Here is a 27,709-nt window from a genome sequence, read left to right as displayed (position 1 = left end):
CGCCCGAGTATTCGATTCGTGGATGGACCCCTGCAAGGCATGTACAATAAAGCGTGACGGGAAACACCTTCTGGGAGCAGGAACTGCCGGAAGCCTGGCTAGGAAATACGGTCCACGAAGGTGCGTGGGTCACAGCCTCACACCTAGAGAGAGAACACCTGTTCAGCCAGGAACAGAGCGCAGCGATTTCTGGGAGATGGAGTCCCGTGGCGCAAGGAGGCATGTGCGCATGACCGGAAGTGACGCTTTTAAGGCGCGTCCCCCTTTGGCTCAGAGGCGGGCCTGCGACCGCTGTTTCTGAGCTCCAAGCGGTAGCCGTATCCTGGAACCTTTTCACGTAAACGGCTGCGAGCGGGCTTTTTCAAGCGGTGTCCCGCTAGAGACCGAGTCGGCGGTTGCATCACGGGCTCCCCAGCCGACGCCTGGCTGTGGCTGTGGAGACAATGAGAGACCCGGCCGGACAGCACGGACCCGGCTCAGCCCCGCAGACTCAGATCCGGCCTTTGAGGCGAGAGGCCTGAGAGAAGAGCCCAGAGCGGGGCTGGGGCTGCAGTGAAGCGACTCCGACGCTCAGAGAACTGCTGGGAGGCGGTGGCGCGAGGCGGGACCCGGATGCTGGAGGAAGGAGGTGAGGAGGAGTGTTGGAGCGGTTCGTGGCTTCCAGCCTTCGCGCCAGTACTGCTGTGCGACCCGGTTCGGAACTCAGCGGTTATCCTTTCCACAAGTAGTTGGGGACGGTCCTTTTTTGAATAATTACGGGGTCAAAAAAAGTTGAAGAGCTCAGTCCTGAATCATGTCTGACTGTCCTGTTCCTGGCTCTGATTTGTTGACGTACCTATGGCATTAAAAAGTAGAAGTGGGCACTGGAAAGGGAAATGGGACGAGCTCAGGGCCTCCTTTATTGCTCCTGATCTTCCAGCCCTCTTGAAGCGACCAGGGATACTCGGAATGGGATCCTGTTGGCTTCCTGTGATACCGAGGGTGGGTTCAACCCAGTTGGATTGTGAAATCTTAGCGAATCCTGGGAATTTAGAATCAGAAGACTAGGATTCCTGTTTAAGCTGGGGGGTACCAGCCAGGTCTCTTGACCTGTGTTTCTTCATGGAGGAAAAGGTAAAATGACGTTAACTACCTCGTTCACCTCTAAGAACTGTAAGCATGAAATAAAGTGATGCTTTTGAAAGCACCTTGAATGCTTTCCAGAACAGAACGAATGTGTGTGTGATAGTCACCAGTGAGGCACTGCCATCCTCCCCTAGACCAAGAATTGCTCTGTCACTTATCAAGTGCAATTTCAAATCCAGCATTTCATGTTGTCTTCCCTCAGAGACCCGGGAACACAAGCAGGACAGTTGTCATCCTCCCCATAGTACCAAAGGTGAAAATAAGTACAATGGATAGGTACAGCTCAGTAACGTGAAGTCTGTACTAAGACTAGTGTTCAGACTTGTTTACTTTTTTTTAGAGTTGTTTCTGAGGACTATACTAACACTCGTGTTTGTTTTTCTTTTAATTGAGATATAATTTGTATGCTATAATATTCACTTTGAAAGTATACAGTTCAGTGGCTTTTATTATAGTCACAAAGTTAGGCAACCATCGCCACTATTTAATTCCAGAACATTTTCATCATCTCACAAAGAAACTGGCACTACTCCACAGTCTCCTTTCCCCGTAGTCCCTGGCCAGCTATTCATCGTTCTGTCCCTGTGAATTTGCCTATTCTGGACAATTCATGAAAATAGAATCATACAGTATACGTGTCTGGGTTCTTCCCTTTAGTATGTTTCAAGGTTCATCCATGTCGTAACATGAAGAAATGTACATCCTTTTTATGGCCAAATAATATTCCATTACATGGATTATACCATGTTTTGTTTATCTGTGCCTCAGTTGATGGACATCTGAGTGGTTTCCAGTTTGCGCTATTATGATTAATGTTATGAACGTGCATGCAAACCTTTTCTTTTGAAAATATTTTCATTTTGCTAGGGTTTGTACTTAGGGGAGGAATTACTGTGTAACCATGGTAACTCTGTTTAACTTTCTGAGGAACTACAAACTGTCTTCCACAGTGGCAGCACCATTTCACATTCCCAGTGGCAGTGTATGAGAATTTCAGTTTCTGTACGTCCTCACCAGGCTTTCCTGGTGGCTCAGTGGTAAAGAATCCACCTGCCAATGCAGGAGACACTGGTTTGAGCCCTACTTTGGAAGATCCCCTTGAGAACGAAATAGCAAGGCACTGCTGGGAAATCCCATGGACAGAGGAGCCTGGCGGGTTACAGTCTCCGAGTTAGACACGACTTAGCAACTGAGCACATAGGCATTCACACATCCTCATCAGTACTTTATTTTAATGTGTCTTTTTTATTTTAGCCATCTTAGTGGGTGTGAAGTGATGTCTCACACTGGTTTGATAAGTATTTCTCCAGTGACTCAAGATGTTGAGCATCTTTTCATATACTTACTAGTTTTTTGTATCTCACTTAAATATCTACTCAAATCCATTGCTCATTTTTAAGTTGGGTTATTTGTCCTTCTTTGTTGAGTTTTTAATATAGAGAAATCTGTATATATTTTGGATATTAGACCCTTAGAAGGTGTATGATTTGCAGGTGTCTTCACTTTGATAGTGTCCTTTAAAGCACAAAGTTTTTAATTTTTATCAACTCCCACTTAATTTTTTTCCTTGTACTTTTGATATCATGTCTAATAAATGTATTGCCTAATCAGATGTTATAAAGATTTATATTTTCTTCTTAAAGTTTTAGCTTTTACATTTAACTCTGATCCATTTTGGGTTAATTTTTATAGATGGTGTGAGGTAGGAGTCCAGCTTCATTCTTTTGCATGTAGATATCCAGGTGTCCCACCTCTATTTTGTTGAAAAGAAATTTAATTTCTTGGCACTCTTGTTGAAAATAAGTTGTCCTTAAATGTATGGATTTATTTCTGGACTCTCAGTTCTTCTCCACTGATCTGTCTATCCATAGTACCACCCTACTTTAATTACTGTTGCTTTGTGGAAAGTTTTGATATCGTGAATATGAGTCTTCCATCTCTTGTTCTTTTTCCAGATTGACTGTTCTATGTCCCATGCATTTGCATATGAATTTTAGGAGCAGCTCTTAAATTTTTATTTAAAAAAACAGCTGGGATTTTGATAGGACTGCATTGACTCAAATTAATTTACTGAATATTGCAATCTCAGGATTATTGTCTTTCAGTCCATGCATATGGAATGGCTTTTCATTTATTTAGCTCTTCTGTAGTTTCCTTTTAAAATATTTGGTAGTTTTCACAACTGATAAAGGATAAATTTCCAAAATATACGAGCAGCTAATATAACTCAATACCATAAAAACAAACAACCCAGTCAAAAAGTGGGAAAAAGACCTAAAGAGACATTTCTCCAAAGAAGACATACAAATGGCTAACAAACAGATGAAAAGATGCTCAACATTGCTCATTATTAGAGAAATGCAAATCAAAACTGCAATGAGATATCACCTCACACCTGTCAGAACAGCTGTCATCAAAGTCTACAAATAATAAATGCTGCAAATGGTATGGAAAAAAGGGAGCCCTCTTGCACTGTTTGTGGGAATGTAAATTGATACAGCCACTATGGAAGATGGTATGGAGATTGCTTAAAAAACTAGGAATAAAACCACCATATGACCCAGCAATCCCACTCCTAGGTGTATACCCTGAGGGAAAAAAAATACTGAAAAAAACACATGTATCCCATTGTTCATTGCAGCACTGTTTACAATAGCTAGAACATGGAAACAACCTAGATGTCCATTGAAAGACAAATGGATCAAGTTGTGTTATTAACTTAAAAAAAAAAAAATTGTGTTACGTATACACAATGGAATATTAGTCAACCATAAAAAGGAATGCATTTGAGTCAGTTCTAATGAGGTGGATGAACCTAGAACCTATTATACAGAGTGAAGTACGTCAGAAAGAGAATGCTAAATATCGTATTCTAATGCATATTTACAGAGTCTAGAAAAATTATACTGAAGAATTTATTTACAGAGCAGCAGTGGAGAAACATAGAGAATAGAGAATAGACATAGAGATAGACATAGAGATAGAGAATAGACTTATGGACATGGGGAGAGGGTGAGATATATGGAAAGTGTAAGATAAAAGTTACATTACCATTTTTAAAATAGATAGCTACTTTAAAAAATAGGGAATTTGCTGTATGGCTCAGGAAACTCAAATAGGGGCTCTGTATCAACCTAGAGGGGTGGGATGGGAGGGAGATGGGAGGGAAGTTCAAAAGGGAGGGGATATATGTATACCTATGGCTGATTCTGTTGCAGTTTGACAGAAAACAACAAAATTCTGTAAAGCAATTATCCTTCAATAAATAAATTAATTTAAAAAAAGAATCAGACAAAAGATTAAACAAAAATTTGGTAGTTTTCAGTGTAATGTCTTGCACTTCATATATTCAGTTTATTCCTAGGTGTTTTGTTCTTTTAATTCTCTTTTAATTTTCATTTCTAGATTGTTCACTGCTAGTTACAGAAATATAGTTGGAGAACTGTGTATTCAATTCTTTGCCCATTTTTAATTGAGGTGTCTTTTTATTGTTTGTTCACATTGTATCCTGCAACCTTGCTGAACTTCTTTAGCTATGATAGTTTTTCTGTCGATTTCTTAGGATTTTCTGTGTACAAAATCATACCATTCACAAATAGAGATCGTTTAAATTTTTCCTTTCCAATCTGGATGCGTTTGATTACTTTGCCTGCTATTGCCTGATTGCTCTGGCTAGAACTTCCAGTGTAGTACTGAGTAGAACTGACAAGAGCTGACATCCTTGTCTTGTTCCTGATCTTAGACGAAAAGCATCATTCTTTAGCTCTGGGCTTTCTGGAAATGCCTCTTATCAAGTTGAGGCAGTCCCCTTCTGTTCCTGGTTTATTGGAGGTGTTTTATAGCAAAAGGTATCAGATTCTCTTAAATAGCCTCTTGGTGTTCACTGAGATGATCGTATGGGTTCTCCCCCCCCGCCCCGCCCCCGCCTTTGTATTAATACAGTGTATTATAGATTACTTTTCATGTGTTGAAGCAACCTTAAATTCCTGGGATGAATCCCACTTGGTCACTACCTCTTCTTTTGACTAAGCAAATGTCTTTAATTTGCAGAGCCACTTTCTGCAAAGAACTTAATTGATAATAGTTGTAAGCTGTATATTTACACGCCAGGCATTGTGTCAGCTGCTTTGTCTGTGTTTAAATCTTCACAGAAACTTTACAAGGGATCACATAGAAAAGTTGCTGGGAAGTGGTCGATCTGGAATGCTTGACAGTCTTTACACTTTAATGCCTTTCTGTGTCTGAGTGGATTGATGGAACTTCTGAGGTAGAAAAGGAAATGGGAAAATTTATACCCCATTGCAGTTCTGCAAATTCAGCCCCAGTGAGCCCTGGGACCTATAATATCATCTGAACACGCTCTTTAGAGTGAGAATGTGAGGCTTTCTAGTTTGATGAGCTGTGAACTTTTTTGCCTCATTGGTTTCTTTCCCTTCCTCCAGAACCACCTTCTCCAGACCCTGCCCTTCCCCAGGAGGAAGACACAGAAGAGGAAGGAATGGCAGCTGGTCTCACAGCAGGGCCCCAAGTAAGTTGGAAATTTACTCCAAGAAGCAGTCTTTTTTTCTAGAAAAAAAAAACTAACAGTGCTTTTGGTTTTCAATTACAAAAGACACTCATGTTCTTTGTAGAAAACCTGGAAAATGTAGACAATATACTACCCAAGCCCCCAGTCACCTTTATTCCTACAAAGAAATAACACTTAACTTTTTGATTTGTGTGCTTTTAGGTACTCTTGTTGTTGTTGTTTTCCCAGAGATGATTTGTCCTGCTTTGTAACCTTTTTATTTCTACTTAGTAGCATTGAATTAATATTTCCCCCATCATTAAGAGTATTCTACAGAATTATTTCCAATAAACTCCATTTCATAGTCCTTCTGTGAAGGTAAGAACTGTCTTCACCCTTTCCTTTTCTTGACTAGACTAGGAATTGGTCTGTTTTCATTTTTAGAAAGTCTACTCTTGGATTTCCTCATCAATTCTAATCTTTATTAAAAGAAAACTTTTAGTAGTTTTTTTTTTTTTTTTTGCTTCTGCTTTCCTTAGATTGATTTTTTTTTTTTTAGTGTGTGTTATCTTTTTTTTTTTTCTTATTTTTCATTTATTTATATTAGTTGGAGGCTAATTACTTGACAATATTGTAGTGGTTTTTGCCATACATTGATATGAATCAGCCATGGATTTACATGTGTTCCCCATCCTGAATCCCCCTCCCACCTCCCTCCCCATCCCATCCCTCTGGGGATTTATTTTAAAATTAATATTTTTAACCTCATGAATTCAATCCATAATTTATTTTGTTCCTTTTTTGTTCAGATATATTGAATGTTTTTGGCTGTGATCTTAATTTTTTAAATATGCCAAAACTGTGACTTTGGTTTCTTGTCTGCACATGTGGCTGGTCTGTGCCCCATGGAGGATAGTTTGTGTCTCTTCTCCACACAAAACATGCAGGTATAGTGTAATTGCAGGGTGTAGGACTTTACAACTCTACATGCTCAACCTTATTAAATTAGTCATTTCTTCCATACCTTTATTTTTTGGTTTATTTTGCATTAAATGTCAGCACTGAGCTATTTATTATCTCTTACGGCTATCATATTTTAAATTTCTCCTCGTATTTCCTACAGTTTTTCCCGTATGAATTATATATTTGTTATTTGGTTCATAACCCTTATATCTTCATAGGGGATTTTACTCTCTTGATTACTATAAAAAAAACCCCAATGTTTTTAAATATTTCATTGTTTTTAAAAATGACCCTCTGTCCCATTTAAAGCATTTCTCAGTGTGAAGATGTATTGGAAGGACAGGTAAAATTAGAAATCAGGAAATTAGTTAAGATTTGGGAAATGCTACTGGCTTAAACAAGGCAGTGGTAGGGGTGTGGAGAGAAATGTGTGAATTCTCATGCTACTGGGGAGGAAGAACGAACATGCATTTGACTTGTGGGGAGCTGCAGGAAAACGGGAAGATGACATCCAGGTGTCTGACATGGCCAACAAGGTACATGAAGGCACCATTTCCTAGGCTGATAACAGATAAAAATGTCCCCGCCTCCACGCCTGTGCTCACGATGCCTCCCCCGATTTGGATAGCCTTCTCTTTCTCCATCTGAGGAATCTGCTCCTTAAAGGCCAACTTGGTGGTTGCCTTCTCTCACTGTGGTGTTCCCTGAGTGTCCTACCCCTGCCCTCCATCTAGGACTCCTCTTCCATTATCCTAGTAACTAGAATATCCCTCTCTTTCACACATTGTTACAGGTGGTTGCAAATATGCTTGGCTCTCCTGCTTACTGTAAGATGTCTGAGCTCATGGGAATATTTATTAAATGTTCTGCAAACATTCATCATTCACATTCTTTGCTGATTTGCAGCTGATTCCTTGCCGCATAAACTCACACATTCTAATTTTGTTCTATGTTGGTACTTTCAATTCCCGAGCACCTGTTAGTTTCTGCCCAATTACTGCTCATATGTATATATATTTCTATTTATATATAAAGTCTACAAGAATTATAAACATGTGAAGACAGAGAGACTGTTACTTATTTTCATGCATGAGTGTCCAGTATAGTGTTAGGTATATAGGAAGTGATCAGTGGTGCTTTTCTGGAACTACCCCAAGTCCTTTCAGAGACCTTTAGTAGGTTCACTAACCACCACACCCAGAGCTGCCAGCCTCCCTGCCTCCTCACATTCTAAGGGCACTGGACAAGAAGGAATGTGCTTGTTGTTTCAGGGATCCACACCTTTCAGCAGTTTGACTGTAGATTTTACCCAGGGGGGATGGAGGCAGTTGGCCTCTGCTCCGAGGGACAGGTTCGAGGAAGGGATGCCAGAAAAGTCCAGAAACCTGGTCTTACTGGGTAAGGAAACCATTTAAAATTCAGAATTTGTTCAGTTCTGAAAATCTGTGGTACTTCTCAGTCTTGAGTGATCCTGAGTGTCTCTGATGCACCAGAGGGACAGTGTTTATTCCTCCTCATTCACCAGCAAAAGGTCTCTGCATTCTGGGTTGGGAAATAGCTAGTTTCATTTTGTTGCCCCTCGAAGCTGTACCTCCACATTTTCCTATTTCCCAGAAGGGGTCCTCCATAGTAAGTTCCCATCTTCCTAAGTAACTTCTTTTATGGGCTTGCTTAGCTCTCTGGCTTGACCCCTCCTTGAGGCTGTTTCTTTATCTCTTTTCAGAAATGCTCTACCAAGACTTCAGCACCATTATCTGTCTTTCTTACTGCTGTGTCCCCTAGTGGCCAGCACCAAGTCAGTGCTCCGTTTATTTATTGCGTGAATGAAATGAATGACCTGTTCACCTCCCCCAGTTCTGGGTAGCTATTTATACTTAGTGCAGATCTCTAAGGTCCACTTCTTTTCCCCTTTAAATAGGACTTCCAGTTTCCCAGCCTGGTATGAACTTCCAGTTGGAACAAAGGGAAGGTTCATGGATGCTCAAGAGAGACGGCCTAAGGAATGCCTGTCCAGGTGAGTGAGCAAGGCAGAGTCTCAGGAGGAAAAGCCCCTTTGAAAACATTTGAATATTTTAACAGGGGAGATAGGTATTGCTATGCCACTTTTATAGATGAGGAAAATAAAGCTGAGAGAGGCTGACTCACTGGTTCAGAGCCTCCCAGCTAGAAAGTAGTGAGGCTGGGTTTGAAGCAACACCAGTCAAACTCCAAAGGCCTCTATTCCATACCATCTCCTCAGTCTCCCCAAGCTGGGAGGTATTTGGAAGCACAGGTGGTGTTGCTGGCCTCCAGGAAATGAGAGTCATCTTTGCCGGCCCAGCACATTCCCTGCCTCAGGTACACCTTATTGAGGGTCTGAGGTGCCCACCTTTACCCATCCTTCAGCTGTGACACCTGCTGCTGCTCCCCTGTCTGACTGACTCTATTGGATTCTGCACCCCATCTTCATGGCCATGCTGGAATTTTCTCAATAGCTGACACTAAGAAACTCAGGAAAAACAAAAGCACAGGAAACCATAGTTTCTATGTATGTTTATGTCTTCCTGCTCATCTAAGGCTGCTCACTCCACCTTCACCTTCATATTTCAGCCCTTGCAGGTAAATGACCTCTGGCAGGGCCTGTAGTCCGGCCCAGCTGTGGCAGGGCAGCTACTTTTGATATTTTGAAACTTAAAGCATCAGAGGTACAAATGAACTTAACAGCTTTAAGGTGACGCAATTTTAAATTTTTCTAAAAATGCAGCCTAATGCTTTTATATCTGATTATGGTTGCTGTGAGTCAATGAAAACAAAACAAAGCCTCTGGCTTATTTTCCACAGGGTTTATCTGCACTCTCTCCTTCCCATTTTAGCCTCTCTAAGCAGCCTGTCACATGTCACCTCAGTCCTTGTTGTAACTGCAGGCACCACTCACACTCGCTGAAATACTTTCTTTCACAGGGAGCCTGACTCCCCCGCTGCTTCCTTGCCCCTTGCTGCACCCCTTCCCAGCTCACCATCCTTGTTAGGCAGGACCTTTCCCCCTAAGTCCCGAGACCCCGTGTAGAACTTCAGAGATGGAATGCAGGGTTTTATGGCAATAACTGCATTTTCCTGGGAAAAGGCTTCATCAGTCTCAGAGGGGTTCAGGAGCCTAAAAAGGGTACCGAAGAAGATTGAGATCACCAAGTTATGAGAAAGAGAAGTTGGGAAAGGTGTTACCATGGAAACTCTGTGCCCTGAGGTGTCAGTGGAGAGTGTTGGTGTGGAAGCAACTTTGGATGTGGACCCATGGAAGATGCACCGGGTGCTGGCTTACTGCATATCAAGTGCATGGATTCAGAGTAAATCACTAAATTGTGGTCATATGTTTTTATATCTCAAAAATGTGGATAACAAAACCTGTCTTACTTGACAAGACTGATACATATGAAAAAGTTGTTGACAGCGTAGGACTGTATTAATTCTGTGATAAGTGAAGTAATTGGAGGAGTTTTAAATCTGGCTGTTAAGAGTAACTAAAACACTGCCCTGGGGATGTTTTACCTCTGCTCTGAGGCCCCACAGAGCACCCTGGATATTGCTGAGCCTCATGAATGGGTTCAGGGTTCCCTGTTATTCCAACCCACCCTCCCACAGTGACAGACACACCCAGGGCTTGGATGTGCCTTTGCCTCACCCTTTGGTCCATGCCTGGGGTTGTTTTATTAATAGCTACTGGAGGTGCAACAGAGAAAAAGATTGAGTCCCTGCTTACATACTAGCAAGGAACGTAAATAGAATGAGTAAACAAAATAACTGGTAGAATATTGAATAGTGGTGAGTACTGTAGGAATGGGAATACCAGTGAGGGCTATTCTCAATTAGATGAGTAGGAGAGACCACTTTGAGGAGGTGACATTGGCACTGAGGTCTGAAGGAAGAGTATGAGCCAGCTGTTTGAGTGTCTGCATAAGGAACATCCTGGGCCACACCGTGTGTTGAAGCTTTGAGTGGAGATGAATTTGACTTGTGTTAGGATCAGAAGACCCTAGGACTCAGTAAGTAAGGGTGCTGGGCAGGGCAGCAGACCATATAAGACTCAGAGGCCATGGAAGACGTTCAGGTTTTATCCAGGTAGGAAGAAAGGAAGCCACTGAAGGTGTTGAGCAGAAAAAGGATAATATTTGATTTGTGTTTGAGAAGATAACGTGTGGAGACTAGACTTTCAGGGTTGAAGACCGGAAGCAGGGAGATCAGTTAGGACATAACAATAAGAGGATGGTGGTGGGTCAGGACAAAGATTCAGGACATACTTGGTGTTACAGCCAACAGGACTCACTAGGGATTGGATATGAGAGATAAGGCATTAAGGGTGACCCTGGTCTGAGCAGTTGGGTGAATAGAAGGGCTGACTAAGTCACTGGCTAGAAAGGGAAAATCACCACTTCTATTTTTGGGTATACTCGGTTTGAGATATTATTAGACTCTCTTATACAGGAGCTGGCACTCAGGGGAGAGGTGAGCTGAGGCAAGACAGTTCATGAACATCACATGGTCTGTTTTTTGTCTCTGTGGTTGGGCATGCCATATCTTATTTACCCGACCAGGGATCGAACCTGTGACCCCTGCAATGGAAACACGGAATCCTAACCTGTTAGTCCTACTACTGCTGCTGCTAAGTCACTTCAGTCGTGTCCGACTCTTTGCGACCCCATAGACGGCAGCCCACCAGGCTCCCCCGTTCCTGGGATTCTCCAAGCAAGAACACTGGAGTGGGTTGCCATTTCCTTCTACAGTGCATGAAAGTGAAAGTGAAGTCGCTCAGTCGTATCCGACTCTTAGCGACCTCATGGACTGCAGCCTACCAGGCTCCTCCGTCCATGGGATTCTCCAGGCAAGAGTACTGGAGTGGGGTGCCATTGCCTTCTCCGAGTAGGTAGGTAGTGGTATCTTGCTGCTAAGTCACTTCAGTCATGTCCGACTCTGTGCGACCCCACAGATGTCAGCCCACCAGGCTGTCCCGTCCCTGGGGTTCTCCAGGCAAGAACACTGGAGTGGGTTGCCATTTCCTTCTCCAATGCAGGAAAGTGAAAAGTGAAAGTGAAGTCGCTCAGTTGCGTCTGACTCTTAGTGACCCCATGGATCGCAGCCTACCAGGCTCCTCCATCCATGGGATTTTCCAGGCAAGAGTACTGAAGTGCCATTGCCTTCTCTGCCTGTTAGTCCTAACCTGACCTTAATTGCTCCTTTCTCCTACTGCTTCTTTTATTATCACTTTTCTTCTTTCCATCTTTCACTCAGATAAGACAGTCAGTATTTGAGAGCTGTCAGAGTCTTCTAAGGCCTAATACCAGGTGACATAGAGATGCCTTCAACCCGCAAGAGGGACTTCTGTGCTCTTGGTAGACGAGGCTCCAGATGCACATGCAACTCACAGGGAAAACTGCTTAGTGGGGAACATATTTACAAGACAGAGGTTCAAGATAATAACAAGCAGTCATAGAACACTTGCTGTTTCTCAGGTATGTTCTGGGTCATTTGTGTTTTAGCTCATTTAGTTCTCATGATTCTGTAAGAGAGCTACATTCACAGATAATAAATCCAAGGTATAGTAATTTGCCCAAAGTTGTATCGATAGCAGGAGGTACGGCCAAGATTTGAACCCAGGCAACCTGGATCAGGGTTCTCTATAGAAATTCAAATAAAGGGCACCTAAAACTAACCTGTTTCCCTAGATAAGGTAGAAACAGGAAGAACCATTTCAGGAAAATTGACCCTTGAGAAAAGAAGCTCCATTGTCTCCCTAAAACTCCACTCCCTGTAGCTATAAGCCTCCATGGAGACAGACAGGTGTCTGGAACCAGAGGGTTCAATTAGTTTTAACACTTCCCAAATGCTATACATTAAGTCACACTTTAAGGTTTTCTCTTAAAATGAATGTGGTCCCAAGGAGGAAGAATCATTGGGACCTCCCTGGTGGTCCAGTTGTTAAGGCTCCACTCGTCCACTGCAGGGGGCAAGGGTTCAATCCGTGGGCCGGGAAGTAAGCTGCTGCATGCCGTGCCACAAGGCCAGAAAAAAGAATCAGCTCTTTTAAAAAAATATCACCCACTCCTGTCCATGTTATAAAAGCAATTAAGGTAACTATGTAATTTTATATATTCTTGCACTTAACAGCATATTGTTTATCACTGCATATTCTTTCAAAGCAAGATTTTTATAACTTATTATAAAAATAATACTGTCACTGGAGAACATTAGAAATAAACATAAGCATTGAAGAACATAAAGACAACACAGCTTACCTTCACATTGTATAGTTTGCCAGCGTTTTTTCAATAAATATCTTTCTACAAAAGGAATTATAGTGCACAGATTGCACACATGACTTAACTCTAAATAGTGTCTCTTAACTGGCTATACTATAGTCATTCCTTGTTATTAAAACATTTAGGTATTTGCTTTTCATTTGACAAATAATGCAGTGTTGAGAACAAATGATGTCAGTGCAGCTCTATGTAATTTCTCATTAGTTCCTCAGGATAGATTCTTACTAGTGGAATTCTGATGTCAGCATTTCAGACTCTGGACAGGTGCAGCCCGATTGCTTTCCAGAAAGCTTGTTCCTGTTTATGCAGCCACACAGTATGTGACATCCCAACTGCTGCACCCTTACCCCCACTCTAGAATTAACGTTTTTTTTTGAAATCTTGCTGATTTCATAGGTGAAAAGGTTCATCCTGCTGGCATCAATCGTAAGCTTTTTAAAGTGAATTATCTCAACCTGGTAAGTAGGTTGCCCAAAACCATACTGAGAATTGTGAGACTAAGAAGACAGCTCATGACAACCCCAGGACTTGGCAAAAGCGCAGGAGAGGAGTGTCAGAAATAAAACAGGAGAGGTGTGCATCTGAGGCAAGCTCAGGATCCACTTCTGCTGTTTAGGAAGGGGAGCAAAGGGTGCTCAGGTGTCTGAAAAGTTTTCTGGTCAGTCAGTTGAGAACAGAAGCATCCTGGGGCTTCCCTGGCGACTCAGATGGTAGAGAATCTACCTGTAATGCAGGCAACCGAAGTTCAATCCCTGGGTCGGGAAGATCCCTTGGAGCAGGGAATGGCAACCCACTCCAGTATTCTTGCCTGGAGAATCCCATGGACAGAGGAGCCTGGTGGGCTGCAATCCATGGGGCCACAAAGAGTCGGACTGAGCAGCTAACACTTACATACACATCCTGGGTGAAAGGGGTGAAGCATGGAACCAGTCTGCATACAGGCTTAGCCCAGCTCCTTCAGCCTTCATACTGTAGCATCTTCTACCACCAAAAGAATTTTTAAAATTACTTTTCTAAATTTTCTTCAGATTGGAAGATTATATCTGAATCACCACCTGAGCAAGACATTTCTGAAGAATCATTCCAAGATCCAAGTGTAGAGATGCCTTCTGGGGAGTCAGAGCACAGGAACAGTGAACTGGGGAAGAGCCTCAATCTGAGACCATTCCTTTCTCCACAGCAGAGAGTTCCTACAGAAGTGAGATCCCGTACATGGGACACACACGCAGAGAGCTTTGGGAAGAACGCAGGTACAGTTAAAGCTCACAGAGTGAAGCCGTACACGTGTAACGAATGTGGCAAGGCCTTCAGTTATTGTTCTTCCCTTTCTCAGCATCAGAAGAGCCACACTGGGGAGAAGCCATACGAGTGCAATGAATGTGGGAAGGCCTTCAGCCAGAGCTCATCTCTTATTCAGCACCAGAGGATTCACACTGGAGAGAAACCTTATAAATGCAGTGAATGTGGGAGAGCCTTCAGCCAAAACGCAAACCTCACAAAACACCAGCGAACTCATACTGGAGAAAAACCCTACAAATGTACCGAATGTGAGAAAGCCTTCAGTGACTGTTCAGCCCTTGTTCAGCACCAGAGAATCCACACTGGAGAGAAGCCTTACGAGTGTAGTGACTGTGGGAAGGCCTTCCGCCACAGTGCAAATCTTACCAACCACCAGCGGACTCACACAGGGGAGAAGCCCTACAAGTGCAGCAACTGTGAGAAGGCCTTCAGCTACTGTGCGGCATTTATTCAGCACCAGAGAATCCATACAGGGGAGAAACCCTACAAATGTAACGCATGTGGGAAGGCCTTCAGCCAGAGTGCAAACCTCACAAACCACCAGAGGATTCACACTGGAGAGAAACCCTACAAGTGTAGTGAGTGCGGGAAAGCATTCAGCCAAAGTACAAACCTTATAATCCACCAAAAGACCCACACTGGAGAGAAACCTTATAAATGTAATGACTGCGGGAAATTCTTCAGTGAAAGCTCCGCCCTTATTCGGCATCATATAATTCACACAGGAGAAAAGCCCTATGAGTGCAATGAGTGTGGAAAGGCATTTAACCAGAGCTCATCCCTTAGTCAGCATCAGCGAATTCACACTGGTGTGAAACCCTATGAATGTAGAGAGTGTGGGAAGGCCTTCAGGTGTAGTTCAGCTTTCATTAGACATCAGAGACTCCATGCTGGAGAGTAACTGGGAACATAACTGAAGTGGATGGGGACCTGACAGGTAATTTGAACGCTTAGCCCAGAGCCACATGCAAAAGCACCTTTTAATAAATAGTCACTATTTTACACCTTACACCTTGCATGTGGTGCTCCTTTATCAACACCTTGGTAAGCATAGACTGCCCAGCTCCAGTTACACTGTTCTCAAGATTTACCTTTAACTCAGAAACCTTGGTTTATAAAGAACAAGTGGAGGACTTGGTTTGTGCATAAAAGGCCAGGTATCTTGCAGTGGTCTGTCTTAGTCATCTCTGCTTGAATGATGGCTATTGCAAAAGAACCAAGAACAGTGGCTGGGGACAAGTACTCCCCAAAACTGGGCCACTAAGATATCAGACTTGGGGAGTGGATTCAAGTGAGGATCCCAGGGTCAACTGTTATTAGAATGGGGATGGGGGAGACTCCCTGATGCTGCACACAGCCTGCACTTTCTGAGCCGTTCAGGGGAACTGACTGACAAGTATTTAGTTACTACCGTCAAGAAGACAGGTTGAGGGTGCACCCTCAGCAAGGTTCAGTTCAGTTGCTCAGTCGTGTCCGACTCTGTGACCCCATGAATCACAGCACGCCAGGTCTCCCTGTCCATCACCAACTCCCGGAGTTTACTCAGTTCATGTCCATTGAGTCAGTGATGCCATCCAGCCATCTCATCCTTTGTCGTCCCCTTCTCCTCCTGCCCCCAGTCCCTCCCAGCATCAGGGTCTTTTCTAATGAGTCAACTCTTTGCATGAGGTGGCCAAAGTACTGGAGTTTCAGCTTCAGCATCAGTCCTTCCAATGAACACCCAGGACTGATGTCCTTCAGGATGGACTGGTTGGATCTCCTTGCAGTCCAAGGGACTCTCAAGAGTCTTCTCCAACACCACAGTTCAAAAGCATCAGTTTTTCGGCATGCAGCTTTCTTCACAGTCCAACTCTCACATCCATACATAACCACTGGAAAAACCATAGCCTTGACTAGACGGACCTTTGTTGGCAATGTAATGTCTCTGCCTTTTAATATGCTGTCTAGGTTGGTCATAACTTTCCTTCCAAGGAATAAGCATCTTTTAATTTCATGGCTGCAGTCACCATCTGCAGTGATTTTGGAGCCCAGAAAAATAAAGTCTGACACTGTTTCCACATCTGTTTGCCATGAAGTGATGGGACCAGATGCTATGATCTTAGTTTTCTGAATATTGAGCTTTAAGCCAACTTTTTCACTGTCCTCTCACTTTCATTGAGAGGCTTTTCAGTTCCTCTTCACTTTCTGCCATAAGGGTGGTGTCATCTGCATATCTGAGGTTATTGATATTTCTCCCGGCAATCTTGATTCCAGCTTGTGCTTCTTCCAGCCCAGTGTTTCTCATGATGTACTCTGCATATAAGTTAAATAAGCAGGGTGACAATAGACAGCCTTGATGTACTCCTTTTCCTATTGGGAACCCGTCTGTTCTTCCATGTCCAGCTTCCTAACCTGCATATAGGTTTCTCGAGAGGCTGGTCAGGTGGTCTGGTATTCCCATCTCTTTCAGAATTTTCCAGTTTATTGTGAGCCACACAGTCAAAGGCTTTGGTCTGGTCAATAAAGCAGAAATAGATGTTTTTCTGGAACTCTCTTGCTTTTTCGATGATCCAGCAGATGTTGGCAATTTGATCTCTGGTTCCTCTGCCTTTTCTAAAACCAGCTTGAATCTGGAAGTTCACAGTTCACGTATTGCTGAAGCTTGGCTTAGAGAATTTTGAGCATTACTTTACTAGTGCGTGAGATGAGTGCAACTGTGCGGTAGTTTGAGCATTCTTTGGGATTGCCTTTCTTTGGGATCGGAATGAAAACTGACCTCTTCCAGTCCTGTGGCCACTGCTGAGTTTTCCAAATTTGCTGGCATATTGAGTGCAGCACCTTCACAGCATCATCTTTCAGGATTTGAAATAGCTCAACTGGAATTCCATCACCTCCACTAGCTTTGTTTGTAGTGATGCTTTCTAAGGCCCACTTGACTTCACATTCCAGGATGTCTGGCTCTAGGTGAGTGATCACACCATCGTGATTATCTGAGTCGTGAAGATCTTTTTTGTATAGTTCTTCTGTGTATTCTTGCCACCTCTTCTTAATACCTTCTGCTTCTGTTAGGTCCATACCATTCCTGTATTTTATCGAACCCATCTTTGCATGGAATGTTCCCTTGGTATGTCTAACTTTCTTGAAGAGATCTTTAGTCTTTCCCATTCTCTAGTCTTTCTGTTGTTTTCCTCTATTTCTTTGCACTGATCGCTAAGCAATACTTTCTTATCTCTCCTTGCTATTCTTTGGAACTCTGCATTCAAATGGGAATATCTTTCCTTTTCTCCTTTGCTTTTCACTTCTCTTCTTTTCACAGCTATTTGTAAGTCCTCCTCAGACAACCATTTGGCCTTTTTGCATTTCTTTTCCATGGGGATGGTCCTGCTCCCTGTCTCCTGTACAATGTCACAAACCTCCGTCCATAGTTCATCAGGCTCTCTGTCTATCAGATCTAGTCCCTTAAATCTGTTTCTCACTTCCACTGTATAGTCATAAGGGATTTGATTTAGGTCATACCTGAATGGCCTAGTGGTTTTCCCTACTTTCTTCAATTTCAGTCTGAATTTGGCAATAAGGGGTTCATGATCTGAGCCACAGTCAGCTTCCGGTCTTGTTTTTGCTGACTGTATATATAGCTTCTCCATCATTGGCTGCAAAGAATATAATCAGTCTTTCTGTGTTGACCATCTGGTGATGTCCATGTGTAGAGTCTTCTCTTGTGTTGTTGGAAGAGGGTGTTTGCTATGACCAGCCTTTGCCCTGCTTCATTCCGTACTCCAAAGCCAAATCTGCCTGTTACTCCAAGTGTTTCTTGACTTCCTACTTTTGCATTCCAGTACCCTATAATGTAAAGGACATCTTTACTGGGTGTTAGTTCTACAAGGTCTTGTAGGTCTTCATAGAACCATTCAACTTCAGCTTCTTCAGCATTACTGGTCAGGGCATAAACTTGGATTTCCGTGATATTGAATGGTTTGCCTTGGAAACGAACAGAGATCATTCTGTCATTTTTGAGATTGCATCCAAGTACTGCATTTCAGAGTCTCTTGTTGACCATGATGGCTACTCCATTTCTTTTAAGGGATTCCTACGCACAGTAGTAGATAGAATAGTCATCTGAGTTAATTTCACCCATTCCTGTCCATTTTAGTTCACTGATTCCTAGAATGTTGACATTCACTCTTGCCTGTTTGACCACTTCCAATTTGCCTTGATTCATGAACCTAACATTCCAGGTTCCTATGCAATATTGCTCTTTACAGCATCAGACCTTGCTTCTATCACCAGTCACATCCACAACTGGTATTGTTTTTGCTTTGGCTGCATCCCTTCATACTTTATAAAGTTATTTCTCCACTCATCTCCAGTAGCATATTGGGCACCTATCGACCTGGGGAGTTCCTCTTTCAGTATCCTATCATTTTGCCTTTTCATACTGTCCATGGGGTTCTCAAGGCAAGAATACTGAAGTGGCTTGCCATTCCCTTCTCCAGTGGACCACACACAGTCAGACCTCTCCACCACAACCGTCTTGGGTGGCCCCACACAGCATGGCTTAGTTTCATTGAGCCAAGACAAGCCACCCCACGCCTGAGGTCAGGGGCTGCGACCGAAAGGAGCAACCCCAAGTCCAAGGAGAAGCGGCTGCGTGGGCGCAGGACCAAGAGGAGCTATTCCACGTTCAAGGTCAGGAGGGCCGGCCGTGAGGAGATATCCCTCATCCAAGGTAAGGAGCAGCGGTTACACTTTGCTGGAGGAGCCATAAAGAGATACCCCATGTCCAAGGTAAGAGAAACCCAAGTAAGACGGCAGTTGTTGCAAGAGGGCATCAAAGGGCGCACACTGAAACCATAATCACAGAAAACTAGCCAATCTGATCACACAGACCACCTCAGCAAGGTGCCTGCCTTTAAATGGAGTCCCTAAGGGAGGGCTTCTCTGGTGGCTCAGCTGATGAAGAATCCCCCCTACAATGCAGGAAACTTATCCCTGGGTTGGGAAGATCCCCTGGAGAAGGAATGGCTAACCACTCCCGTATTCTGGCCTGGAGTGTTCTATACAGTCCATGGGGTCACAGAGTCAGACATGACTGAGCACAGGCACACACAAGTTATAGTTAGCTTTTTCCACCTGGAGTAAGATAGCTGTAACGTGTTATAGACCTAAGGCTATTAACTATAATATATATAGTTGTAATATGTATAGTTAATAAGTCATATTAACTATGACTTTCACTTTAGAGGGAGGGCTAACAAGACTGGGGCCATCTGACGGCAGCCATGCTTTCCTGGTTCAAAGGCAAGTGAGTCAGTTTTCCTTTTCCCTCCTTCCTGACAGCCCAGTTATCTTGGATCAAGCTCTTCAGCCTGTTAGCCTGCTTCTTTCTCCATTACACCACCAGTGTAGATACTACCTGCTATAAACTGCTTCCCTGGTGTTTTTTGATAGGTATGCCGATTCCCCATTAGTGATGGGATGTAGTGTGGGATGGTTGTCACCCAAGGCCTCTAGCTTTGATTCCTTGGTAACTTTGCCACATGTCCTGGAAACTCTCACTTCGGAGATCTCAGATAGTCCTTTCCGGTGAAGTTTTCCACACCTGCTTGCATCTGTGGTTAAAAACCACCTAAACCTAAGCTTCCCTGGTGGCTCAGACAGTAAAGCGTCTGCCTGCAACGCGGAAGACCCAGGTTGAACCCCTGGATCAGGAAATGGCAACCAGCTCCAGTATTCTTGCATGGGGAAATCCTATGGACAGCGGAGCCTGGCTGGCTACAGTCTATGGGGTTGCAAAGTGTCTATGGGGTTGAGCGTACACACAAAACACAAAAATGGGAAAGGAAAGCAACTAGAAATGAAGGTCGTAGGGCTGTCATTCCTAACCCCTTTTAGTTAAGTACCCAGAAAGAAGCCCCTTCCAGGTTGGTATTTCAAGCTTCTGTCTCAGCACCCAGGTATTTGATGTTCATTTGTTGCATATCAAATCAAATGAGTGAGGAGCTTTAGATAGAAAATCAAAAAGAGAACTAAGGGAAAGACAAGGGAGAGGCTTGGGGGGGGAAAGTCTGTTACTGGTTTAAAGCAAACCCTGAGGGTTTAAACCAGGAACTGCTAAGTACATTAGTAGACTTTAACCTCGCTTTTACATCAACTTGAGATCAGTCAAGGACCATAAACATCAAGTTCTTTGGTTGTCCCATCAGTGATTCTGAGCCCCAGCTGTGTGCTGGGATGGACAGCAAAGCCCTGGGCATGCAACTCACCAACTGAGTAAACTGGTTTGGGAAGAGCTTCTTCCACACATATTTTCTATTATGTTCAACTCCCAAGTTTTCCTTCTGACCAACAGCATTTTCTTGAGGACAGAATTCTGTTCTCCACAGATTGCTGCTTCATCTGTCACCTTGGCCCCAATGACCACAATTTGACTACAAAGACTCGGCTCCCCGGCCCCCCCAAGGAAGAAGCTACATCATAAAGTCCACTGGTTGTCAAATGATCCTTTATTTTTCTTTTTCCTTTGCAGTTCTTAACTCTGTTGAGGGGAAAAAAGAAACCTCTCAATAACAGGACAAAAAACTTTATCCCCCACTATTGAGCATTTCAAGAACTTTCTATAATATCTCAAAGGGTACATTAGCTCCCCCTCCAGTTTTCACCTTAATTTTAACCATATCAGTGCAGAAGTTACTTACAGCTGGGCACTCCACTGCACCACTGTTGATATCATCTATGATGTCATGAGGGTGGCGGCCATCAACATTGCAGCCCACAGACTGGGCAGTCCCCAGGATCTCTTTAATGGTTCCTGTCATTAAGAGAAGGTGGAATCAGAGGGGAAGTCAGTCCCTTGCAATTCTCAGATACCAGAGGGGATACAGGTGAGGAGAGGAACAAGGAACAACTATTTCATGGATTACAAGAATTGGCAATTGGTAATCGGTAATTGCTCCCCTAATCCAAAACTTAGCGCTCAGTATCATTTAAAAACTCCAAGTGCAAACTGGCCACAGATCCTATGATACCCAGACTCAAACCAAAAGACACTCTAATTCCAGGTTTTACAGAGTAAAAAAGCCCTTTCTAATTGGGAAAAGGCCACTAAACAAATACATCTCAAGTTACAACTAAGGTGGCCCCAAACTGTTCTGCTCTTACCAGAAAGTTCTCTAGCTAGAGACCGGTGCCGCATCTGCCGGGCAATGTTGACGATCTCATCAAAAGTGATGTTTCCACTGTGCTTAACTGCAGAAAAGAAAAAAGAGAAGCTTTGTTACCACCTGAGGCCAGGGCAGACCACAGTCCATCTTCCCTCACCCATTTCTAGCCTGTTCCCATGCTTTCGGCACAGAGTCATCCACATGAAGAATAACCCTGTTTCCTAAGCTGGGCTTATTTTTAGCTCACCACTGGATTGCACCAGCCAACAGAAAACTGGTCAGGTGCAGTGGCGGGTGGCTAGACACAAAATCAAGTTTTGTTAACCTTACATGTAAGGGACTGTTTTGAAGAGAAAAAAAGTGACTGAGGTTGGTAAAAGCTGTCCGTATGTCATCCAACTAGGAAGCTGCCCTTCCCCAATTACTGGTTATCTGTTTCTTCACCCTGTTGGACAGTTCCCTCCTGTAAGTGCTGAGGGGATCTGTTCCACACCAGTGACTGGGTAGAGCCACAGGGCACCTGTGGGCAGTGCCTGGCTCTGTAACATCAGACACCTGTGCCATACCTATTTCCTTAAAGGGAGCACATACAGATGTTTATTACACTGGACACACCACCACCCACAATTACCAGGGAAAAAACCACTCACTGTTTTTCTGCTTCTTTCTGTCCCTTGGTGGTTCCTTGAGGGCTTTGATGATCAGGGCAGAAGCAGAAGGTACCACCTCAATCTGCAGAAGAGATTCTCCATGTGAATAAGCCCTATGCCACCCTTTAAGGAGAACCAATAATACCATGCACTTTGGCTCTCAGGAACCATGGGCCAGACACTGTTTACCAAATGTACATTCAAGCTAATTTTCACAACCAGAAACACAGCCTACCCTATCCCAGCAAACACTGATTTGCCCAGTGTCTCAAAAGTGAGAAGAGTTAATATTTAAACCATGCTCTCACAACAGCCCTCCCCACAAGTAAAATTGCTTTTAGCTCACCACTGGTGGCAGGTCAGCAAAAACCTGCCTCCCAGGTATCCCTACCTCTGCCCTCCCTCAAACCAAGTACCTGGGCTTGTCTGTTCTGAATGGTCAGTTTCACTGTAATCCTCAGACCCTTCCAATCACCAGTTGCCTTGGCTATGTCATCACCGACCTTTTTTGGAGACTGTAGAAATAAAAGGTATATATAATCACACTGTGCCCTAACTGAAACCGATCTGAAAATCTGCCCAGTCCCTCTCACTTGGCCGCACACAAGCAAGCTTTCTGAAACACGTTTAACTGTCCCTACCTAATCAAGGTATGGCTATCACCATAATTAAATTGGAAAAATGAGGCTATGGGTTTAGCTTATCCAAGGCTGTAACCTTGAGGTTTAAGGCCATAGTGGGGCCAAGTCCCTTACCTACCCTTTCCTAAAGATCCATGTGGTATCTTTTACATTTGGATCACCAGGGGATCTTTAAAGACACCATGTTCCTGATGTCTGACCAATCCTAGTCAACCTATGGGGATGCGGTCTGGGCAATAATCTCCTGAAGAGAATTATATAAAGGAGGTTAACCGACGAAGCTTTTGAACTGGCTGTTGGAGAAAACTTAAGAGTCCCTTGGACAGCAAGAAGACCCAACCAGTCCATCCTAAAGGAAATCAGTCCTGAATATTCATTGGAAGGACTGATGCTGAAGCTGAAACTCCAATTCTTTGGCCACCTGACGCGAAGAACTGCCTCACTTGAAAAGACCCTGATGCTGGGAAAGATTGAGGGCAGGAGAAGGGGACGACAGAGGATGAGATGGCTGGATGGCATCACCGACTCCATGGACATGAGTTTGAGTAAACTCTGGGACTTGGTGATAGACAGGGAGGCCTGGCGTGCTGCGGTCCATGGGGTCAGAGAATCGGACACAACTGAGCGACTGAACGGGAACAAGAGAGGTATCCAGTGAGCACTAGCTGAGCTCAGGGACAACAGAGGTAAGGCGGCCGCTGCTTAAGCAAAACCATGAGGGGTTAACTTCTCAGACGGGAGCCCAGTGCCCAAAGAACAAAGACCTGATTACATTCAAGAAAAAAAAGAGACTAAGTCCGACCCTAGGTGTCTGTGTTCCTCACTCAGTAGTGTCCGACTGTCTGCAACCTCATAGACTGTAGTCTGCCTGGGATTCTCCAGGCAAGAATACTGGAGTGGGTTGCCATTTCCTTCTCCAGGACACTCGGTAAAGCCAAGTGTATGAATCAGTAGATTGAAAGCAGAGTTAATATTAGCTACTCTAACGTTCACAAAGGTCTCCATTTCATACCCCATTCAATCCTCCAGCAGCCAAATACCCATTTCCCTAAGAAACAGACCAAGCAGACTACACAGTTATCACTCCTGACTTCAAAACCCTCCTCTATCCCATCCCTCATGTACCCTCAGAGCAGTAATTAAGACACACTGGAAAACTTCAGGTTCCAAGTACCAGATTCCACCTTTATGTACCACCTTCCTGCGGCAGCTGGTCCCAGTTCAGTGGCTCAGAGGCTTAGCAGGGGATGGCAATCTGTCCCTATCAAGGACACCTCAGAGGCAATCGTGTCTGCGCAAGCTAGAGTCTTGTGCCCCTCCCCTCCAGTGATGACTTACCAGGCCCAACGGGCCGATCTTGGGGGCCAGGGCAGACGTGGCACCGACTTCCCCACCGGTGCACCTCAGGTACACTGAGAGAAAGAAAGGATTAGTGCCTCCGCATAGTAAAGTAAGTAAAGTCGCTCAGTCGTGTCCGACTCTTTGCGACCCCATGGACTGTAGCCTACCAGGCTCCTCTGTCCATGGGATTTTCGAGGCAATAAGGGGCGCCCAAATCACTGCCCTCCCTCCGCAGTCCTCTGCGGGCCTGGCCGCACCACCGTTTGCCTCTTCTCGGAAAAATGCCAAGAGCCTCAGCGGAGAGCAAGGCAAGACAACCCTCCCGCCAAGGCGAGAACCGCTCCAGGCGCCACGAGGGACGGCGGCCTTGGGTTCAGGCACCGCTGCCGAGACCCACACCGCATCGGCTTGGAGGCAGCCCCGGCCGCCGGCCGCCGGCCAACCCAGCCTAGGGAGAAGCGCCCGGAGACAAACCTTACCCTAAGGCGTGCGGGCTGTGAAGCCGCCACAGGTCGTCCGGTCCTCCCTCCCCATCTACACGTGGGGAAGCCGAGGCCCAGAAAGAGTAAGAGACTCGGCCACGACCACACAGCGCCCTGAACGCAGCACCAGAGGGCAGGCCCCTAGGAGGCAGCGGCCTTGAAGCCCGACGTGGGAAAGGCCATCGCGGCGGGGCCGCAGGCCGGACGGAATACGGGGAGGGATGCCGCATCCCGAAGCCCCGGCCACATCTAAAGCACGCACCGACTTTGATCTCGTTGGGGTCAAACTTAGGCGGCATGGTGGAGGCGGCTGGTGTCGGATGAACCCGGATTCGGGACGACCGAAGAAAGTTGCACCTTCGCCTCCTCCTAGCCGAAAGCCGAAAGACCGGAAGGTGGGACGATTGCGCCGGATATAGACCCGAAAGCACGACTGTCGCGAGAACTGCTGTCTCCGCCCAACCTTCCAGCGACGCCCTTGCTGCCATATTGCTTGTGGGCAGGCACCTGAGGCTAACGGCTGGAGAACCCGGCACTGCGGTGAGCTGTGGCTAGGGGGTCTGAAGGGGGGTTCGGGGCAGTTCTCCCTGAGAAGGCAGACAACAGAGGACTGCTCCCGAGATCTCAGGCCCCAGTGTTCCCCATTCTCCCTTATCCTGAGGGTCACCCCATAGTCCCAGTAACCCAATCCCAGAGCCCCGCCCCTCTCCTAAGGGTCCGCATCGCATTCCGAGACACCTCGGCCACAGCGATCTCGGACCACCTTCTAACTCCTTCGTGATGTATGCATTTTAGCTATTAGAACAATTTTGTTAAGAGTCTAAATCCGGTCCATCTCTTAACTCTTTTAAGATTCTGCGGTCTTCGGTCTCAGACTTCGTCATCCTGGTCTGCATGACTTTCTGAGATTCTGAGTTTCAATCCCCAGTTCCTACGTTTGGAGGAGACCAGACTCTGCTCCGCAGGGAACGTGCAGTGCCCAGCGGCCTGCCACCCCACGTCCATGACCAAGCCCTGCGAGTGATCGGCCTGCCTTCAGGTCCGCCCCGGGAACGACCATCGGGGACCTGTTTATCTGTACAGCAAGGTGGGACACTGCCCACTCCAGGCTGGGGAGGATGAGTGTGGCTCTTCCCATCTAGTCTGGACGTCGGGGGAGGGGATGGATGAGGAATGGACATCAGGGAGCAGATAGGGAAGAGCTGATCTTCTAGGAGGGATGGAAGAGAGGTGGCCATTGGGGAGGAAGTGAAGGAAGGTTAGTCATTGGGGAGCAGAAGGATAAGAGCTGGTCATTAAGAAGAGATGGGGGAGGGCTGGTTTTAAATTATTCCCCATCCCTGCAGACAGGTGGGGCAACAAGAGGGACCTGAGCCAGCTCTGCAGGCTAGGCCAGCTCCCCAGACAGCCCACGCCTCTGTCGCCAGAGACCTGTGATCTCTGCCCCTCCCCTGAGGAGGAGGTATATGTCTTCTTCAACTGCATCTCCACCCTGGCCCCTTTCTGCCCAGCTCTTTCTACTGTCCTAGGCCCTGAATAAATGTTTGTTAGATGTGTGGTGGTATGTGATGAACGCTGTGCCAAGTACTGTGTTATGGGCTTCACAAATATGGAAATCACTGGCTCCAAATAGATCCAGGTGTTGGGAACATTATTTACTCACACTTTACAGATGAGGAAACTGAGGCTCAGAGAGGTGAACCAAGGGGACATGGCTGGTGGGTGGCCGAGCTGGGATTCAAAAACAGTTAAACAAACAAACAAAATCATCCCAGAGTCCATGCTATTAACCATAAGCTTCTGTGTATGAGTGCATCCTGACCCACTGATGTTCCATATCAAGTGCTGACATTTTTTGATACCGGGCAGGCAGTGAGTTCAGGACAGTGTGTACTCGGTGTGTGCTAAGTTATTAAAGCACCAAGGAGCTGGGCAAACTCCACGGGATCAGGACTTGACAGAGCAGAGGTTCCAGACTGGTTCGGACCACAGTCCAGCTGTATGACCAGATAGCTGAACTTGATGAGCATCAATTTCGTTACTATAAAGAGGGCTGTGGTGAGAATCACATGGGATCATAATAACTGGGAGAGTGGCAAATTACCTGAGAATTGCTTTTGAATTTTTATTTATTAGTAGTTCAGAAACCTCTTTGGTTATGATGTAGTTGAGTTCCCCAGGATCAAGGACAGAGCTGGCTAAAGCCATGCAGCGTTTGATGGTTTGCTGATGCCACTCTGATAGTGTTTCGGGGGTTAGAAGTGATTCATCAGCCGAGGCTGTGAGAGTCCTCAAAGAGCCTCCTTGGAGAGGACCTGAGGAAACGTCTCCAGATCAACCCCCTTGTCTAATGTGGAGGAGAGATGGGGGCCCTGAACAGAGAATGGGTATGTCAGGGGCTCACAGTGGGTCAGGGGCAAATGTGGGCTCAAAGCCAGGTCACCTGGCTTGCTGTTATGCTTTTCCACATCCTGCTGCTGCTTGTTTGGTCAACAAAGAACAAATGGTATTGAGCACCTGCTGTGCCAGGCTCGGGGCACAGATGGATGGTCAAGATGGACATGGCCCTGCCCTCAAGGAGCATATAGTCCAGCAGATGAGCTCCATGCTCTTGTTACTGTGCTGCTGTCCAGGGTGTTGGGGGGCAGTCACAGATGCCCCAGGCCCTCACCCCTCTCCTCCGCCCTAGTGTGGTGAAGATCGCTCTAGGAAAAAGGAAGGATGCCACTCTTCTTCCGGAAGCGGAAACCCAGTGAGGAGGCTCGGAAACGCCTGGAGTACCAGATGTGTCTGGTGAGGGAAATGGGTTTCCTCCGAGTCTATGCCCATCTCCACCTCCGCCCCAGGCAGCAGGGCTCCACGCTGCACTTCCCCTCTGCAGACTGACCACGCTTGGTGTGACTTGTTCACACTCTTCCCTGCTGGACCTCGAGCCAAATTAAAGCCAGGATCATTGGTGCACCTTCAGAATGGACTAGTTGAACCAGGAGGGTGTCTGCAATTCTTTGAAGCCATTAATCCAATGTTTCTTTGCCTGATTTGTCCACCCTGGAAGGATGTTTTGCTCGAACCCTCTTCCTTTTCTTTCTTCTTCTTTTTAAAACTATTTATTTATTTGCCTGCACTGGGTTTCAGTTGCGGCACGCTGGCTCTTTTAGTTGTGGCATGTGGGATTTGGTTCCCTGACAAGGGATTGAACCCTGGCCCCCTGAATTGGGAGTGTGGAGTCTTAACCACTGGACTACCAGTAAAGTCCTAGAAACTGCCCCCCC

General features: G+C 45.3%; 3 protein-coding genes and 1 non-coding gene across 15 annotated transcripts in view; 2 read left to right on the top strand and 2 right to left on the bottom strand.

The window, feature by feature from the left end:
- The first annotated feature begins 268 nt into the window (after positions 1-268).
- Positions 269-15,351, top strand: ZNF79 (zinc finger protein 79). Of its 3 annotated transcripts, none has more exons than XM_043916985.1 (5): positions 269-628; positions 5,568-5,653; positions 7,909-7,993; positions 8,514-8,609; positions 13,914-15,351. In XM_043916985.1, exons 1-5 carry the CDS (start codon positions 613-615, stop codon positions 15,083-15,085), a joined length of 1,455 nt encoding a protein of 484 aa, XP_043772920.1. In that variant the 5' UTR covers positions 269-612; the 3' UTR covers positions 15,086-15,351. The 3 variants fall into 3 exon arrangements, with proteins under 3 accessions (XP_043772920.1, XP_043772919.1, XP_043772921.1); XM_043916984.1 differs by having other exon boundaries at positions 7,867-7,993; XM_043916986.1 differs by lacking the exon at positions 7,909-7,993 and having other exon boundaries at positions 270-628.
- Positions 15,352-20,648: 5,297 nt separating this feature from the next.
- On the bottom strand, positions 20,649-24,857 carry RPL12 (ribosomal protein L12). The gene is made up of 7 exons (XM_043916814.1): positions 24,700-24,857; positions 23,953-24,026; positions 22,390-22,488; positions 21,974-22,055; positions 21,322-21,408; positions 20,859-20,971; positions 20,649-20,698 (listed from the first exon to the last, which is right to left on the bottom strand). The coding sequence occupies exons 1-7, from the start codon at positions 24,734-24,736 to the stop codon at positions 20,693-20,695; spliced, it is 498 nt and encodes a 165-aa protein (XP_043772749.1). The 5' UTR covers positions 24,737-24,857; the 3' UTR covers positions 20,649-20,692.
- Positions 21,490-21,618, bottom strand: LOC122704161. Its single transcript, XR_006343777.1, has one exon. It is a non-coding gene; the product is annotated as a small nucleolar RNA SNORA65 (small nucleolar RNA).
- The window catches only part of LRSAM1 (leucine rich repeat and sterile alpha motif containing 1), a 33,275-nt gene continuing 30,411 nt past the window's right edge, over positions 24,846-27,709 (top strand). For 3 of the 10 annotated variants that reach the window (XM_043916801.1, XM_043916802.1, XM_043916796.1), the window contains exons 1-3: positions 24,846-24,977; positions 25,290-25,524; positions 27,127-27,230. In XM_043916801.1, the coding sequence (XP_043772736.1) occupies positions 27,159-27,230 (72 nt within the window). In that variant the 5' untranslated portion in view covers positions 24,846-24,977; positions 25,290-25,524; positions 27,127-27,158. Of the gene's footprint in view, positions 24,978-25,289; positions 25,525-27,126; positions 27,231-27,709 lie in introns of those variants that run through there. The other 7 variants (XM_043916803.1, XM_043916804.1, XM_043916799.1 and 4 more) reach the window with 6 other exon arrangements.

This window comes from Cervus elaphus, chromosome 11, assembly GCF_910594005.1.
Source record: "Cervus elaphus chromosome 11, mCerEla1.1, whole genome shotgun sequence".
Taxonomy (NCBI): Eukaryota; Metazoa; Chordata; class Mammalia; order Artiodactyla; family Cervidae; genus Cervus; species Cervus elaphus.
The sequence above is the reverse complement of the archived record's forward strand: the minus strand, read 5'-3'. Positions and strand labels throughout refer to the sequence as shown.

What these genes read in the sequence shown, in the direction of transcription:
- ZNF79 (XM_043916984.1), top strand. An exon ending in GTCTCACAGCAGGGCCCCAA is followed by an intron (nt 5,654 to 7,866) that starts GTAAGTTGGAAA and finishes TTGTTGTTTCAG; the next exon opens with GGATCCACACCTTTCAGCAG. An exon ending in CAGAAACCTGGTCTTACTGG is followed by an intron (nt 7,994 to 8,513) that starts GTAAGGAAACCA and finishes CCCTTTAAATAG; the next exon opens with GACTTCCAGTTTCCCAGCCT.
- RPL12 (XM_043916814.1), bottom strand. Translation starts at nt 24,736, where the DNA reads ATGCCGCCTAAGTTTGACCCCAACGAGATCAAAGTCG. An exon ending in TTCAGAACAGACAAGCCCAG is followed by an intron (nt 22,056 to 22,389) that starts GTACTTGGTTTG and finishes TCTCTTCTGCAG; the next exon opens with ATTGAGGTGGTACCTTCTGC. An exon ending in CAGAAAGAAGCAGAAAAACA is followed by an intron (nt 21,409 to 21,973) that starts GTGAGTGGTTTT and finishes TCTTTTCTGCAG; the next exon opens with TTAAGCACAGTGGAAACATC.